The sequence below is a fragment of the Trichechus manatus genome, unplaced genomic scaffold, assembly GCF_000243295.1.
Source record: "Trichechus manatus latirostris isolate Lorelei unplaced genomic scaffold, TriManLat1.0 scaffold00004, whole genome shotgun sequence".
NCBI lineage: Eukaryota > Metazoa > Chordata > Mammalia > Sirenia > Trichechidae > Trichechus > Trichechus manatus.
The window spans coordinates 8,968,271-8,985,924 of record NW_004443940.1 but is presented as its reverse complement, the minus strand read 5'-3'; the positions used below and the strand labels follow the sequence as shown (position 1 = coordinate 8,985,924).

At 36.9% G+C, this 17,654-nt stretch overlaps 1 protein-coding gene across 4 annotated transcripts in view; it reads left to right on the top strand.

Annotated features, from left to right (window-relative positions):
• ALMS1 (ALMS1 centrosome and basal body associated protein) overlaps positions 1–17,654 on the top strand; it is a 210,439-nt gene that overhangs the window by 154,879 nt on the left and 37,906 nt on the right. For all 4 annotated transcript variants that reach the window (XM_023732665.1, XM_023732673.1, XM_023732658.1 and 1 more), the window contains 3 exons: positions 799–882; positions 3,638–3,802; positions 10,582–11,750. In XM_023732665.1, the coding sequence (XP_023588433.1) occupies positions 799–882; positions 3,638–3,802; positions 10,582–11,750 (1,418 nt within the window). The remainder of the gene's footprint in view (positions 1–798; positions 883–3,637; positions 3,803–10,581; positions 11,751–17,654) is intronic.

Below are 17,654 nucleotides of genomic sequence, written 5' to 3'. Positions count from 1 at the left end.
AATAAAAATTAGAAAAATTAATGAATTTAAAAGGAAAAAAGGTAGCATGATAAATAAAACCAAAGCTTGTTCTTTGATGTTTTTAGTACTCTTTATTGCCTTTCTGATTTCTTTGTTGAAAATATTTGTGCCTAGAAATAGGAATAGAAATAGGATTCTCTTGTCAACCTATTGCAAAAACGTAACCATTATTAACTGTTTGACTTTTATCCTAGTTGTTGTGTTGGTGGTTTTTAATGTATTAATTACACGTTATTTTGCACTTGAGTTTTCCCATAGGATAAAAAAGAGCTGATTTTAAAAGACCAATAAAATAAATGAAAGAAGGAAAAGAGAAATAGAAAGTATTAGGATAGTTTGAAGGGTTATAACTACAGGAGATTTTTAAAAATTATGCAAGAATGATGTATATAAAGTCTCGATGATATAGATGCTTTTCTGAGATTATAGGAAATATCAAAATTGATTCTAAAGGTGATAAAAATATTTAAAAAGAATTAAAAAAGATTATTCAGATCTACTTTGAAAAAAGATACCTGATTTGAACTTTTTTAAAAAAGTGTTGCATCATACCATCAAAGAACAGATTTTACTTTAAATGCTATTTAAACTGTTATTGTACACAAAAAAATATGGAAAGCTTTCCAATTCATGTTATAAGCCATAACTGTCACAGCTTTTACATAGTAGGGCCTAAGAGGTGCTTTTTTCCTAATATGTTATTTTTGTTTTTGCTTTTTCACTTGTCTGTTGTGTTTATTATCTTTTCCATCTCTGTGCGATCAAACGATATCCCAGTTCAAGTGTCCATCACTGGGGATGAGGACCTCTCAGACAAAAAACTGACTAAACCTACCTCGCCTGAAGAGAAGGACAGTGCAGGTAGCTAAACTGGATTGAATGCATGTTATTTTCTTCTCGTTCTTTCAAATGAGATTATTCCTTTAGGGTATAAACAAATATATTCTCTGTTCTCTTTTTGCTTTCTTTAACTCTCTCTATCTTGCTTATATGTGAAATAGTTAAGGTATTTTTACCTGCATTTTTTGGTATACATTGACAGGTAAAATTGGCATTTTAAAAACTCTTTTGAGATATTTTTGGAGGTCTTTGTGAATACAGTACACAAATTAATCTCATTGCCAAAAATTCATGTATAGACTTTTTATCTCTGCTGATAAAAAATTTCAGTGCTATGAGGTGTTGAGTCTCCCATACCATTGTTGTACATAAACCTTTGTTCTTTGGGTAAATTCAGCTTGTTTACTTCCTAACTACCTATCTAATTATTTTAATTCAGTGGCACTATGCTGATTAAAAATATATGACCTCATGTATATAAAAAACCAAGAATAAGCAGATGAGTAGAAACCAAAGTTTCTTAGTGGTTACCAGGGGCAGAAGGGAGACAGAAAGGAGGAGGGGGTTATTACTTACAAAGTACTGAGTACCAGTTTACAGTGATGGAAAAATCACATTGATTAAGGGTAGGGTTGCACAGCCGATTAATGTAATTGCTGTCTCTAGGTTGTACACCTGTAAAAAGTAGAATTGGCAAAAGTTGAACAATAGATATATTTATAACAACAACCAAAAAAAGCTACTGAGGCTGTTTATGTACAACCAAACACCTCATGGGATTTGGTTCCTTGGTTTGGAGGTTTAAGGTCATGCTTTCATGGGACATCCCAGTTAATTAGCCTAATAACGGGTTTAGTGCTTGTATTCTACTTCCTAGTTTGTTGCGTAGTGTCTGGGGTCTTAAAAGCTTGCAAGAGGCCATCCAAGACACAACAGTTGGTCTCTGGAGCAGCAGAGGAAGAAGGAGAGTTAGGAATAGGAGGATATGGAATGTGTGGCTAATTGCCTCCATGAACAACTGCCTCCTTTGCCATGAGATCAGAAGAGCTGGATGGTGCCCAGCTACCATTACTGAACATTTTGATCAAAGATTCAGTAGAAGAATCCTGATTAAAAGGGGGGAAATGCAGAACAGAATTTCAAATTTTCATGGACTCCAGATTTTCTGGAGTCATAGAGGGTGGATGAACCCCTGACACTATTACCCTGTGGTAATCTTAGACCTTAAACCAAAAATATCGCCTGAAGTCTTCTTAAGCCAAAACATAGTTTGACTCAACTAGTAAAAAATATCTACCTAGAGCATTGTGGTCTTTTAAGATCTATCTATATGGGATCAAATTGACAACAGCAACTTGAAACATTAGGTAGGAAACTCGGGGGCAGTGTGTTTATGTTAATGGAGGAGGAACAACTCAGGAAAGGAGGGTGAGAATGGTTGCACAACTCAAAGAATATAATCAGTGTCACTGAATTGTATATATAGAAATTGTTGAATTAGTGTGTGTTCTGCTGTTTATATTCTCAACAACAACAACAAAAATATTTAAAAATGTCTATAATAATGTGTTTAAGTTAGGATTAATTTTGGCTCTGAGAGATGAAAATAAATACAGAATAACATTGGCTTAAAGAAGACAGAAAATTATTTCTCTTATAAAAATCTAGAGGTAGGCATGGTGCTTGAGATTATCAGGAACAAAGCTCTTTCTCTCCTGTTGCTCTGACATGTTTAGCCTCGATTCACAAGCCATAGCCGCCATGCCCATGTTCCAGCCAGCAGGGAGGAAGAAAGGGAAAGAAAAAAGCATATTCCTCTCTTTAAGAATAATTCTCAGAAGTTGCATGTACCATTCCGCTTACATCCTGTTGGCCAGAATTTAGTCACATCCTCACACCAGCTAGGTTGCCAGGGATACTGGGAAATAGTCTTTATTCTGGTAACTATATACCCAGCTAAAGTCAGAGTTCTATTTTAAAGGAAAAGGAAAATGAATAGTATTGCTGACAGCTGGTAGTCTCTGTCACAATTGGAGACGAGAAACATATTTTAGAGCATAATTAGTCACTTCTCTTTTTCTATTTATTGCTTTCTCTTATTATTATATTGTACTCTGGGCAACACTTCAAAATTGTGTCCCCTTTTTGCTGTTGCTAAAAGAATGTTCCAGAAACACAGCTATGTTATCATGTGAGTCTCCTAATCAAAAACTTTCATTAATTATCATTGTCCTTAGAATAACATTGAAACTCATAATCTGTTCTCAAATAACCTCTTGGACACTATTTTCCACCTCTTTTCCTTATAAATCCTGTAATCAGGCTAACCATATTGTTGCTCTGTTTTTTAGATTCTTAGTTGCTTTGCTGACTTATTCTTTTGTTATATAGTCACCTTTGCCTGAAATACCTTTCCCTTTCCATTTCAGTGTATATCCCATCTTAGCTATCTTCTAACGCCTAAATCAGTTGCGACTTAGTCCAGAGTTATTCCATGATCCTCTATCTGAATGTAGTTTCTCCTAGTTTAAGTGCTTCTACCTCTTTATCAGTCTCTCTCTATGGTGTTTTTCTTTACTTTGTATTGCATCTATTTATGTACATGTTTTTGGCACTGATTTAGATCATCAGTTTTCTAAACACAATTCTAAACAATTTCTGATTGACCTTTTATTTTGTTTTCAATGTCAGTAACAATGCCTTTCACGTAGCCAATGTTTTAAACTTATTTTTTGTCAGCTTCCTATCTGTACACTGTATTAATTGCCCTCTGTAGGTTGCAGTGCTGCTAAAGAGCACTCAGCTGAAGTACAAGACAGAAAGATTGAAAACCTGCCCGACATTAAAGCTATTAAACAGAAAGAGGAGATCTGTAGTAAGAGGACAGTTCCTAAAACAGCCTTGACAAAAGAAACAGAATCCTTGCAGATGGATACTGCAGGTAATGGGATTGATGTGTGTGTTTCCATTTCATTCTGATGTGAATATGGCCTCACGGTTTAAGCAAAGATACCCCCCCACCCCCTTTTTTTTTTTTTTTACTTTCTTGTACAAATTACTTCAGTGGTACTTTGTCTATGTGGCTTTATGTATTGATTTGTAAAGTAACTTTTACTCCTGGAAAAAGATATTGGCATTATGGAAATGGGTTACAAATAAATAGTATCAGAAGCTTCATGTCTAATATCATAACAGGACAAAACCTGACGCCTAAAGTCATTCCAGAAGACTGACAAAGACAGTGGAGAACCTCAATACAAGACTTTTTAAAATTACAGTAAAAAAGAGCCAAGATTAAATCTATGTTTGTCCATGGCCCCCTTTTTCAGACATGAAAAAAGTATATAAAACACAAGCCGTTAATACCTAGCTGTCAAGCTTTACCTCTGAGAGGAAGATAGAACAGAACCCAGATAAGGAGAGAAAGGAGGCAAGGAGCTAATCTGCCCATACTATATTTTAAAAGTAGTCCATCTACATCTGCTCACATCAAGAATGTATAAGATGAAAAACAGGACATTGTAGCTCTACAATGGCCAGGAAGGGGGTGGGGGAACAGCACAACTTGCAAAAGAAAGAAGGAAATACAATCGGTAATAGCATACTCCAGAAGATGAGAAGTTTTTTCGTAAGTGTTTTACACTCTGAATAAAAGACATGAAATTAGAGTTGAGATAAGAATATGATGAAAAGGGAGACTGAAGGGATAGGAGAACAAATTAAAGGGAAAAAATTGTACCAATCCAGAGAAAAGAGACATAAAATCAAGTAGAAAAAATAATGGAATTTGAGAAATGGCTGTAAAATTCCAACAAAATGATGTGTGTTAGTATCTCTAAAGAAGATAAAATAAAAATAATAAAAGATATAAGGAAGAACTGAACCTGCAATTTAAAAGAACATACCAAAGCCTACGGGAAATTTATAGTGTAATGATCAATACTGAGACATATGTTGCTGATAGTTGCCAGCGGGTTCTGTGTCCATGGATTCAACCAACCGTGGATCAAAAATACTTGGGAAAAAAAAAAAAAGTTCTAAAAAGCAAAACTTGTGTTTGCCACATGCCGAGAGCACTCCACTGAATGCACGTGAATGAAGTGATGTGGAGGCATCCCCTGCTGTAGCCTCCCACCATTTCACACATCCTCAGTCTCTCTCCAGCAGTCATCGTTTGAGCATTGTTTGCCTCGTGTCTCATTCGTTTGCTCCTTGTGTTGTGTGCACCCTTTGTTTCTGTGAAAAAATGGCTGCTAAAAAGCAGTGAAGTGGTCATAGCAATCCTTCAAAGCTAAGTGTGAAGTGGTTTAGGAGAGCGAGAGGAACGAGTTTAAGGCCAGTAAGGGATGGCTGGCTAGCTCTGGAAAGCACTACAGCCTCCAGAACTTCAAGACCACAGTCGAATACTCATCGCTGATATCCAGGCTGCATCGCTGTTCCAAGAAGAACTCAAGAAACTCATAGAAGAGAAAGGCTACCTTCCAGAGCAACTCTTTAGTTGTCATAAAACAACTATATAGCATTTACCATGTATTAGATATTATAAGTAATCTAGAGATTTAAAGTATACAGGAGGATTGCATAGGTTACAAGCAAATACTACGCCATTTTGTATAAGAGACTTGAGCATCCTCGGATTTTGGTATCCACGTGGGGGTCTTGGAACCAGTCCCCCCCCCCCCGCCCCACAAAGAAAAAGATAAGTCCTACAAAGCATCCATGCAGAAAAAGCAAAAAAAAAGAAGAAGAAGGGAGCAGGCAAGGTAGAGGGAGATTAAAGAAAGTATAAGTGAGCTAATTTATCTTTAAAGGAATAGATGTGTAAGTACATTGTTTTTACGTCGTTAGGTGCCACAGAGATGGTTCCAACTCATAACAACCCTATGTATAACAGAACGAAACACTGACCAGTCCCGCGCCATCCTCACAATCGTTGTTATGCTTGAGCCTGTTGTTGCAGCCACTGTGTCAGTCCATCTTGTTGAGGATCTTCCTCTTTTTCACTGATCTCTACTCTACCAAGCGTGGTGTCCCTCTCTAGGGACTGATCCCTCCTGATGACATGTCCAAAGTACGTGAGACAGAGTCTCGCCATCCTTGCTTTTAAGGAGCATTCTGGCTGTACTTCTTCCAAGACAGATTTGTTCATTCTTCTGGCAGTCCATGGTATATTTGGTATTCTTCACCAGCACCATAATTCAAAGGCATCAATTCTTCTTCTTCGATCTTCTTTATTCATTGCCTAGCTTTCACATGCCTATGAGGCGATTGAAAATATCATGGCTTGGATCAGGCACATCTTAGTCCTTGAGGTGACATCTTTACATTTTAACACTTTAAAGAGGTCTTTTGCAGCAGATTTGCCCAGTGCAATGCGTCCTTTGATTTCTTGACTGCTGCTTCCATGGGCGTTGATTGTGGATCCAAGTAAAATGAAATCCTCGAGAATTTCAATCTTTTCTCCATTTATCATCATGTTGCTTACTGGTCCGGTTGTGAGGGTTTTTGTTTTCTTTATGTTGAAGTGTAATCCATAGTGAAGGCTGTAGTCTTTGATCTTCATCAGTAAGTACTTCAAGTCCTCTTCATTTTCAGCAAGTAAAGTTGTGTCATCTGCATATCGAGGGTTGTTAATGAGACTTCCTCCAATCCTGATGCCACATTCTTCATCATATAGTCCAGTTTCTCGGATTATTTGCTTAGCATACGGATTGAATAAGTATGGTAAAAGGATACAACCCTGACACATACCGTTCCTGACTTTAAACCAGGCAGTATCCCTTGTTCTGTTCTGACAACTGCCTCTTGGTTTATGTACGGGTTCCTGGTGAACATAACTAAGTGTTCTTGTATTCCCATTTTTCACGGTGTTATCCATAAGTTGTTATGATCCACACAGTCAGATGCCTTTGCATAGTCAATAAAACACAGGTAAATATCTTTCTGGTATTCTCTGCTTTCAGCCAAGATCATCTGACATCAGCAGTGATATCCCTCGTTCTATGTCCTCTTCTGAATCTGGCTTGAATTTCTGGCAGTTCCCTGCCAATATACTCTTGCAACTACTTTTGAGTGATCTTCAGAACAATTTTTACTTGTGTGAATACTGTATGACATGGGTATTTCGATGCGACATGTTCAATAATTTCCCCATTCTGTTGGATCACCTTTCTTTGGAATGGGTACAAATGTGGATCTGAGGTTCCCTTTATCATGTTAAGGTAGTTTCCATCTATTCCCAGTTTCTTGAGTGTTTTTATTATGAAAGGGTGTTAGATTTTGTCAAATACTTTCCTGCATCTATTGAGATGGTCATGTGATTTTTGGTTTTTATTTTGTTGGTATGAGGTATTACATTAAATGATTTTTGAGTGTTGAACCAACCTTACGTTCCTGGGATAAATTCCACTTGATCACGGTGTATAATCCTTTTCATATGCTGCTGGATTCAGTTTGCTAGTATCTTATTGAGGACTTTTGCATCCGTCTTCATCAGAGGTGGTTGTTGTGTGCCATGGCTTCGATTCTGATTCATAGTGATTCAGAATTTGTTTATATTCCCTTATAATCCTTTTTGTTTCTGTCAGATCAGTAGTAATGTTTCCTCTTTCATTTCTGATTCTAATAATTTGAGTCTTTCTTTTTTTTTCTTGGTCAGCCTAGCTAAAGGTTTGTCATTTTTGTTGACTTTTTTCAAAATAACAACTTTTGGCTTTATTGATTTTTCTTTATTGCTTTTATATTCTTTATTTCATTAATTTCCATTCTGATCTTTATTATTTCCTTCTTTCTGCTTGCTTTAGGTTCAGCTTGCCCATTTCACACACTCTTAAGTTGGAAGATTAGGTTACTGATTTGAGATCTTTCTTCTTTGTTACAGCAATAAATTCTCTAAGCTCTGTTTTGTCTGCATCCCATAAGTTTTGGTATTGTGCCTTCATTTTCACTCATCTCAAAGTATTTTGTGATTTCCTCTTTTACCCATTGGCTATTTAAACTGTTGCCGTCGAGTTGCTTCCCACTCATAGCGACTCTATGGGACAGAGTAGTACAGCCACATAGAGTTTCTAAGGATCGGCTGGTAGATTTGAACTGCTGACCTTTTGGTTAGCAGCTGAGCTCTTAACCACTTCACCATCAGGGCTCCTTAGGCTACATAGGAGTGTGTTATTTAATTTCAACATATTTATAAGTTTTCCAAATTTTTTTTTTCTGCTATTGATTTCTAATTTCATTCTGTTGTTGTTGGAGAACATACTTTGTATGATTTCAGTCTGTTTAAATTTGTAGAAGTTTGTTATATGGCCTAGCATATATGGTCTGTCCTAGAGAACGTTCTGTGTGTTGAAAAGAATTTATATTTTGTTGTTGCTGAGTGAAGATAAACACAATAACCCAGAACGTAGAATAAAATGACCAAGAGACAAGAAAAATAAGAGAAAAAATAAAACAGAACCATTTCAGGAGATCCAGCATTTTTCTACTAGTATCTGAAAGAGAAAATAAAGGAGAAGAGAGGAAATTATTAAAGAAATAATACCAGATAATTTTCTGATGCTGAAAAGAGATGTGAATCTTCAAATTGAAAGAGCCTGTGCGCTTGGCTGCTAACAAAAAGGTCAGCGATTCGAACCCACCCACAGAAGTAAGATGTGGCAGCCTGCTTCCGTAAAGATCAATGGCCTTGGAAACCCTATGGGGCAGTTCCACTCTGTCCTACAGGGTTGTTAAGAGTCGGAATCAACTTGACGACAGTGGTTATGGGTACTGAATGCTCAGCCGAATAAATTGGGAGGTGGGGAGTTCACATTATTGTGGATAAAAGATCTTCCAACAGGAAAACACATATCATTTATAAGGAAATTTTCATCAGGCTTCTCATCAGCAACAGTAGATGCTAGAAAGAGTACAGCAAGATCTTTAAATTTCTGAGCAATGATTTTGAAGCTATACCCAGTGAAATATGCAATACAAATAAGTATGAGGACAAAATAGTCGTTCTAGGAAATGTGCACTGTGTCATTGGAAATATATCATTTGTGGAAATAAGCTCTGGTAAATGAAGGTGAAAATCAAAAAAGAAACGTAGAATCCAGAAATAGTGGATCTAACCAAAGGAGAGTAGGGAAGGCAAACTCAGTATGACAGCTCCACAGCAGGTTAGGGTGCAGTGTGTTCAGACTGGAGCAGAAGGATAGAGGGCTACAGAAACAAAACAAGGATTTCTTCCACATGCCTAGTGTGGCTGAGACTTGAAAAAATTGAAGATATGATAAAAGTAAATCACACAAGAAATAAAGAGGCAGCTGGAAGCTCAAAAAAAAAAAGGTTAAAATATGAAGCAACTGATACAAATTATTGCAGGATGTTAGTAGGCTTTAAGGAGAATAGCTTGAAAGCTATTAGAAATTGTCCAGTAAAGAAGGAGAGGCTGAAGGTGTAAGAGAGAGATGATCGGGAAAGGAACCAAGACCTTGAAAGGAAGATAATCTGGACTCCAGAGCACCAGTGGAGACTCTCCTTTAAAGGAAGGAGGAGGGGCAGTTCTGCCCCTGTATCTGGAAAGGGAGTAGGTGCAGGTGGATTGGCAGAGGCGGTGGTAGCGTTGCCTCGGTGCCTTCACACGTGGTGATCCCTCTTCCCTGAATGTTCTTCACATGCCATTTTTCTGATTTAGCTCTCATTTTTACTTCACATTTCAGCTGCTTTTCTCTAACTACTGTTCTCACAGAATTTTGGTTTTGCCCTTCATAGCCCCTGAATACAATTTGTAATTACAGGTTTGTTTATTTATTTAATGCAGTAGCTGCCATCTCAGATACCTGTAAATCTGCACAAAACCTTCCAATTCTTAAATGTTGCTAGATAATTATAAAATTGTATAGAGTCTTGTATACTTTGGGGAACAGAGCAAGCCGATCCTATGTATTCCACTGTACTCTGAAGCAATTACCATAGAAAGTCTCAGAGGATTGAATGAAAACTCTGGTTACCAGTAATCTACAGTGTTTGGTGAAAAGGATTACATAGGTACAAGTGACATTTTATTGCATGTATATGTCATGTGTTTCTGCACATGATTTGAAACTCCAAAAAAGTATATTGATCCCATATTAGAGTCTACAGTTAGATGATTGTAAGATGTTACTACATCTAAACATGCCCATTTTGATGTAGAGTAATGACTGTCCAAAAATGAAGATGGTTCGTAGAAAAGGAATTTTAAAAGGCTCTTAAACATATAAAGAATTTTTTGCTTTTTAATTCCATCCACTTAATTGCTGCCAATGGTCTGCAGTTTCTTAGCTGCAAATGCAGTTGACAGTAACTATTCCTCAATTTCACAAGGATTAAATTAAAAAAAATAAAAAAAAAACAAATATAGAGCATATGTCACCCACACAGCAGACTGTGACTACAGAGTAGCTGCTGTTATGAATTCAGGTGCCTTCTTTGAGGTCACAAAGCCAGTCAGGGGCAGAGTCCAGTCCAGAATCCAGGTCTTTTGACCCAGAATCCCTTAAACTTTTACCATGCTTTCTAGCTGTCAAGCACAGGCATGAAACATTTGTGCACACCATGAGTTTTCTGAAAGTGTGTATAAGCTATTCTTTCCTTCAGCCTTTGTTCTGTACCTAAAGAACTAAGTGTTAATCGACTTTCTAAAGGGAATGCAAACATGTTTGAAAGATTTTAAAACATCTTTTTTTCTCCTTTTAGAATCCAGATGTCATTCAGAATTTGAAAATACTACCCATTCTGTCTTCCGGTCAGCCCAGTTTTACTTTCATCATCCCGTCCACCTACCAAACGATCAAGATTTTTGCCATGAATCCTTGGGAAGGGGTGTTTTCATGAGGCATTCTTGGAAAGATGTCTTTCAGCGTCACCCAGACAAACATAAAGAGCTCTCTTGTCTTTCTCCTCATTGTCAAACTGTGGACAAGACTAAGATGGATTATACCAGAATAGAGAGCCTCCGTATTGATGTGAATTTGGGTAATAAAGAAATGATGCATACAACTAAAAGTCAGGCTAGAGATCATCTAAAATATAACAGACAAATTAATGACCTAAAAAGGGATCATAAGGTCACCCCAGAGCCAACAACTCAGGGCACTGTGAGTTTGAATGAACTCTGGAACAGGTATCAGGAGCGACAGAGGCAACAGAAACCTCCCGAGTTTGGTGACAGGAAGGAACTATCCTTGGTGGAGCGACTTGATCGTTTGGCTAAACTTCTTCAGAATCCCATCACACATTCTCTCCAGGCCTCAGAAAGTACATATGATGGTAGCAGAGAGGAACGAGATGTTAAGGAGTGGAGTAGTAGTAGACAGCAGCAACAGAAAAGCAAACTTCAGGAAAAAAAGAGGTATAAAGGCCTAGAGAAATGCCGCAAAAACGTAGGGGATCTTAAAAAAAGCAACATACTTTCTACTCATCAAGCTGAGGGGCCCAATCAGATTAAATTTGAACATATTAAATTTAATAAATACATTCTAAGAAAACAGCCAGGCTTTAATTATATAAGTAACACTTCTTCAGATTCTCGACCCTCAGAGGAGAGTGAGCTGTTCACAGATACTACCACCAACATCTTTTCCACCACCACTTCTCCTGTGGAATCAGAGTATTTGACCCAAACAGATAAAGAGGTGGCCATGCACGAGAGGAGCAGCTCCATTTCCACCATTGACACTGCCCGACTGATTCAAGCTTTCGGCCATGAAAGAGTATGTTTGTCACCCAGGCAAGTTAAATTATATAGCACTATCACCAACCAACAAAGGAGATGCCTTGAGAAGCGGTGCAAGCAGAGCAAGAAAGCAGTGAACACAGGTCATTTCCATGTGACTGCTGAGTACACCGGAAGGAAAAACATCCAGGTACATGGCTACAAATTCCATCTGGCAGTGTGACGGCCTTTTTCATGGACTTTTTAGTTAAGCTTTGCACACAGGTGAAAAAAAGCCAATTGCCCTTTCCTCACTATAACATTTCTTACCAACTGGAAAAGAGTGAGAAAGTGTAGTACAGTGCTATTGTGAGTTGTCATTCTTTTCATCAACACCCACTTTCGAATTACCCTTTGGATGAAGGGCTTTGCTGCTAGATGCTTCAGAATTTGCACAGTATAGCTCTGGCACAGGGGAGCTTCAAGTTTAGAATGACCTCCGTTCTGCACTATTTATTGCTTTGTTTGTTTGTATGTTTGTTTATTCATTTCTCCTTGTCTTTCAGGAGATATTTGAAGTACTTTTAAAACACATATATACACACACATACATATATAAGTAATACAATATGATTTTTAAAAAAGTAGATGAAGAACTGGGAATAATAGAAAATTCAAATGAAGCCATGAGTGAGCTACAACACAATTCAAAAAATAAATGAAGAATTGTGAGTGATGGAAAAACGAAACCAAAGGGGAGATAAATATGCCTTGTGGGTATGCTTGCTAGACATGAGCCACGAATTTGGCTTTGTGTTTTCTAGCAGTTCGTGTTGCTAGAATTTTGTGATCAGTTACATAAGGTTGGTGGTTTGAACCTACCCAGTGGCTCCACAGGAGAAAGACCTGGCAATCTGCTCCCATAAAGAGTACAGCCTAGAAAACTCTGTGGTGCAGTTCTACTTGGTCACACCAGGTTGCCGTGAGTTGAAATTGACTCTGTGGCACCTAACAACATAACCGTGCATGAGTTGGCAATATAAAAACAAAATAAATTTTCGAAAACATTACTGATATTTCTGGTACTAAAACCTAAGAGAAGTTTCTCTTATCTGTCCCCATAAAGAAGGCATTGAAGCGTAACAAAGAGTCCTCAACAGTAGCCTTACAGTAGGTTCATTAACAACCCCCATGAGGCTATTCTGACATTCCTTAGCTTCAGGAGTTCAGAAAAGGCAGTACTTGGGGGGTCAGCACATGCAGACAATTGCCTTAACCCAAGGAGGTGCTCTCCAAAGAGCGATGGTTGCAAAATGATCCATTGGAGGGTTGAAAGAAAAATATTAGAATTTCGTTTTTCTCAACCTTTTAAAATTTATATTTTAGTGTATGTTTTATATGAGTACAGTAGTAACTTATAAATAAATATCTATTTTGACAGTTCCTGCTAAAAACAAATTTTGTCAGTAGGATTGCAGAGTCAAAAAAATTTGGAGACAGCTTGTCTAGAGGAAAGGAATGAGATGTTTAAACAATTTACCATAAGTACTATTTCTCCTAGTTGAGGTTTTGATGAGTATTAAATGACAGTGGCAAGTGCCTGGAATGCAAAATGTCTGTCCAGTAGAGCTGGGAGTAGGGTTGATATCTTATTTTGAAATTGAGGGTCCTTGACAAGACAGATGCTTATATAGAAGGCCACTCCACCCCTATCCACAGATGGCCCGGAAAGCATACAAGTAAGTGTAGAATCAGGATTTTCTTCTGAAAGTAATGTATTTAAAGTTCAGCCACTATTAGTTTGTCCCTAGCTCAGGAAAACACCCAAGTAACATCTAATTTTGTGCAGTTTAACTTCCTGATGAATTCTGCAATATAAATTAATTGCACTTAATGAATTACTTTGCTGTTTAGGATTATTAGTTGTAAAACAGTTGAAGTTTTAAAATACCTACCTAAATTAATTAGGTTTTAAAAATAGTCCTTTTTTAGTTAGTAACTGGGTAGGAGAGCCAGTTATCCATAAACCAAAACCAAACCCGTTGCTGTCAAGTCGATTCCTGGTGGCACAGTGGTTAACAGCTCGACTGCTAACCAAAAGGTCAGCAGTTTGAATCCACCAGCTGCTCCTTGGAAACTACGGGGCAGTTCTGCTCTGTCCTATAGGGTCACCGTGAGTTGTCTATAAAGGTCACTGCTAATTCTTGATAATAAAATATTTATAATTCTACTCTATAGCTAGGAATGGGAAATAGGGTGGTTAGGTAAATTTGTGGAGGGCATGTATTCCGCTTCCCCTAAAAGTATCAAGTGATTGGGGCATAAGGTAAAAAAAGAAAAACACACATCCAGGTTTTCCTCAGTGGAAATATCGTCTGATTTATTGGGAAACAAGATACTGAGTTCTGCAGTAGTAGTAAAAATGGGTTCTTTGTAAGCAGCAAGTTGTCAAGGACCAGTCTGCATTCTTCCCTAATGTGGTCTTATTCAAATATGAAAATGACATTGTCATCATCTTGTAGTAAAATTTGGAAGTGGTGTGTTTCTAAGCACAAAAGCATTTAACCCATACCATCCGGCATCCAGGAGGCTTTTCTTAAGAAATATTGGAAAAAAAAAAAAAATGAGTAAAGAGGAAAATAGAGATAAACCTATAGAACTAGTAAAAGATTAGTAGAATGAGTTTTAAATAGTACAGGTAGTTATATAGTGGTGGGAAGAGGGACTTGATGCGAAGAGCTGATACAGGTTATTTCAAGAGCTTTGGGAGTTCAGAACCCAATTTAAATAAATACTGAGTTGATGAGAAAATAAGCAAAACAGAGTTGTTTTATTCACTCAGCACACATTTATTGAGTATTTCCTATGTGCAAGGCACTCTGCTGTATACTAGAGACATGAATGGTTCCCACTCTCAAGAAATCCCCAATCTAGCTGGGGAGACAGATACCTTAGGATAAGGGTTATAATGAAGGTATGAACAAAGTCCTGTGGGAACACGGTGAGGAAGCTATGATTGGTTCTTTTTAGGTTGGAGATTGAGGAAGGATTCATAAATGTTTATGTTTGAATGTAGGTATAAAAGAGTAAGAACTGTGAAAACATGGGAAGCTGATATTCTAGACTAAAGGAACAGTGTAAACAAAGGCACAGAAATGCATAGTGTCTTCAGGGTCCAGTGAGAAGTGTGACACAGCCAAAGTACCTGTCTTACCTCGTGCCCACCCTCTTTTAAGACTAACACTCTACTTGTGTTGTTTTGTTTCCCAATTCCAAAATGAATCACACACCTTGCAAAATACTGATGCAGTTTTTTTTAAGTAGCAAGGGAAGTCCTAATATTTAGTAATCATATAAATTTGTCATCTAAATTGGGATACTTGAGAGTGAAAGGAGTTGCAGGTGAAAGTTATGACAGGATAAAGACATAAACTAAAAGTATCCCAGGCACACCAGGATGGATGATCATCCTAAATTCTGCTGTCTGAAAATAACCATTATAGGTCTTTTCATTTTTTATATCAATGCAACCCTATAATTACTGTTACACTTATCAAAATGGGATCATATTATTCTACAACTTGCTCTTTTTATTTAACATTTTATTTTGACTGCCTTTCCATTATCTTGCCTATACATGTACCTCATTTTTTTTCACTGCTACAAAGTGTTCCATTGAATGGGTATCTCATGAATTACTTAACCAGTTCTCAATGGATTAAAAAATATTGTAATTTTTGTTATAAATACTTCAGTGAACAACTAGTTGAGATATAGTTACATGCCACATAATTTACCCATTTGAAGTATACAATTAAATGATTTTTAGTATATTCACAGAGTTGTGCAACTGTCACCACAATTTTGGAACATTTTCATAATGCCAAAAAGAAACCCTGTAGCCATTAGCAATCACTCCTCATTTTCCCCTAACCCTCCAAGCTCTAGGGAACCCTCAGTTTACTGTCTGCCTCTGGATTGCCTATTCTGGACGTTTGTTACAAGTGGAATCATACATTGTAGTCTTTTGTCACTGGCTTCTTTCACTTAGCATAATGTTTTCAAGGTTCACCCCTATTGTAGCAGGTGTCAGTGTTTCACTCCTTTTTATGGCTCACTAATATTCCATTGTACGGATAGACCACGGTTTACCGATTCATTAGTTTTACACTTGAGTTTCCATTTTTTGGCTACCGTGGATAGTGCTGTGAACATTCGAGTACAAATTTTTGTATAGACGTATGTTTTCATTTCTCTTAGGTAAATACCTAGGAGTGGAATTGTTGAGTCATATGGTAGCTCTGCATTTAACATTTTCTCAGGTCAATATTGATAAATTATATTTTCCTAGAAAATTATACATTTTATCCAGGTTTTAAACTGCTAACGTATAGTTTGCAAAACAATTTTTTAAATCCTTTTGAATTTATTTCTGTATGTCTAGTTTCTCATTGATTCCTGATTTCATGTATTTCTACTTGTGCTGCTGCCACACTGTCACCAGATAAACCATCTGATGTTTGACCTCTCATTTTTTTTAATAACCGCTCTTAGATGTATTATTTGTATTAATATTTTATTTTCTAATTCATTAACACCTGGTTCCTCTTTCTTTGGTTATTATATTCTTGAGTTGAATGCATGAATCATTTACTTCATATTTTGTAACTTAGTAACAAAAGCTGTGAATTTTCCTGTGAGTACAGCTATATCCACTAAATGTTTTCTGTTCTTTTTTCTGCCTTCTCATGGGTTAATTCAACAGTATTTATCATTTTGTTTTTTCTCCTGTGTTGGTTTATTATGTATACCTTTTGCATGTTTTTAGTCATTATTCTGGGGTTTACAAATACCTTTATTTATACATGTTTAATTAGAGTATACTTTAAAATTATATACCACTTTACTTGTAGCGTAAGGACTCTACAACAGTATATTCCCAATTTCTCCCTCCCATTCTTTATTCTATTTTTGTCATACATTTTACTTATGTTGTAAAAATACAATATATTGCTACTCTTTTTGTTTTAGATAGTTATCTTTTATAGCAATTAAAACATAAGGGGGGGAAAATGAATTTTGCTTTATCTGCATATATGCCTATATCCAGTGCTCTGCATTTCTTTGCGTAGATTCATATTTCCTTTAATTTCTTTTAGATCAGGTTGGCTGCAATAATATATATTTTTTCTTTTAGCACTTTAAAAATGTCACTGCCTTACCTTCTAGTTTGCATGGTTTTTTACAAGAAGCCTGCTGTCATTTTTATTCTTCTTCCCCTATTGGTTACCCAGTTGCTGTCGAGTTGGTTCCAGCTCATGGCAATCCCATGTGTGCCAGAGTACAACTGTGCTCCATAGGGTTTTCAGTGACTGATTTTTCAGAAGGAAAATTTCCAGGCCTTTCTTCCAAGGTGCCTCTGAGTAGACTTGAACCTCCAACCTTTTGGTTGGTAGCCCTAAAACACTGATCTTTTGTACCACCCAGGGACCCCTCTTTTATATGTAATTTGTCTTTATTTCTCTGGCTGCATATCAAGATTTTCTCCTTGTCTTTTGTTTTGAGCAGTTTGAATATGATTTCTTTTGGGTTTGAGAAGGATGGAATTTATCCTCTTGGTATTCTTTAGCTTCTTGCATCTGTGGTTTGGTGTCTATCATTAATTTTGGAAAATTCTAGGCCATTATTTCTTCAAATATTTCTAATGCCCTGTTCTCTCTTCTCCTGAGGTTCCAACTATGTGCATGCTAGACCATTTGATATTGTCCCACAGCTGTTGAATGCTCTACCCAGTTTTTTTCCCCCACTTATTTATTTTGTGTTTCAGTTTGAGTGATTGCTATTGATCTATCTTGAAGTTTACTGATTTTTTCCTTGTCCATGTTGCGTCCACTGATGAACCAATGGGAAGAAATTCTTCATTTTTGTTACTGTATTTTACATTCCTAGCATTTCTGTTTACTGCTTTCTTATAATTTCTGTCTCTACTGAAATTACCCACCTGATGTTACGTGTTGTCCACTGATTGTATTAAAGCCTGTAAATATTAATCAGTCTTTTTAAATTCCCTGTTAGTTACTTCTAACATCTGTGTCATATATGAGTCTGCATCTGA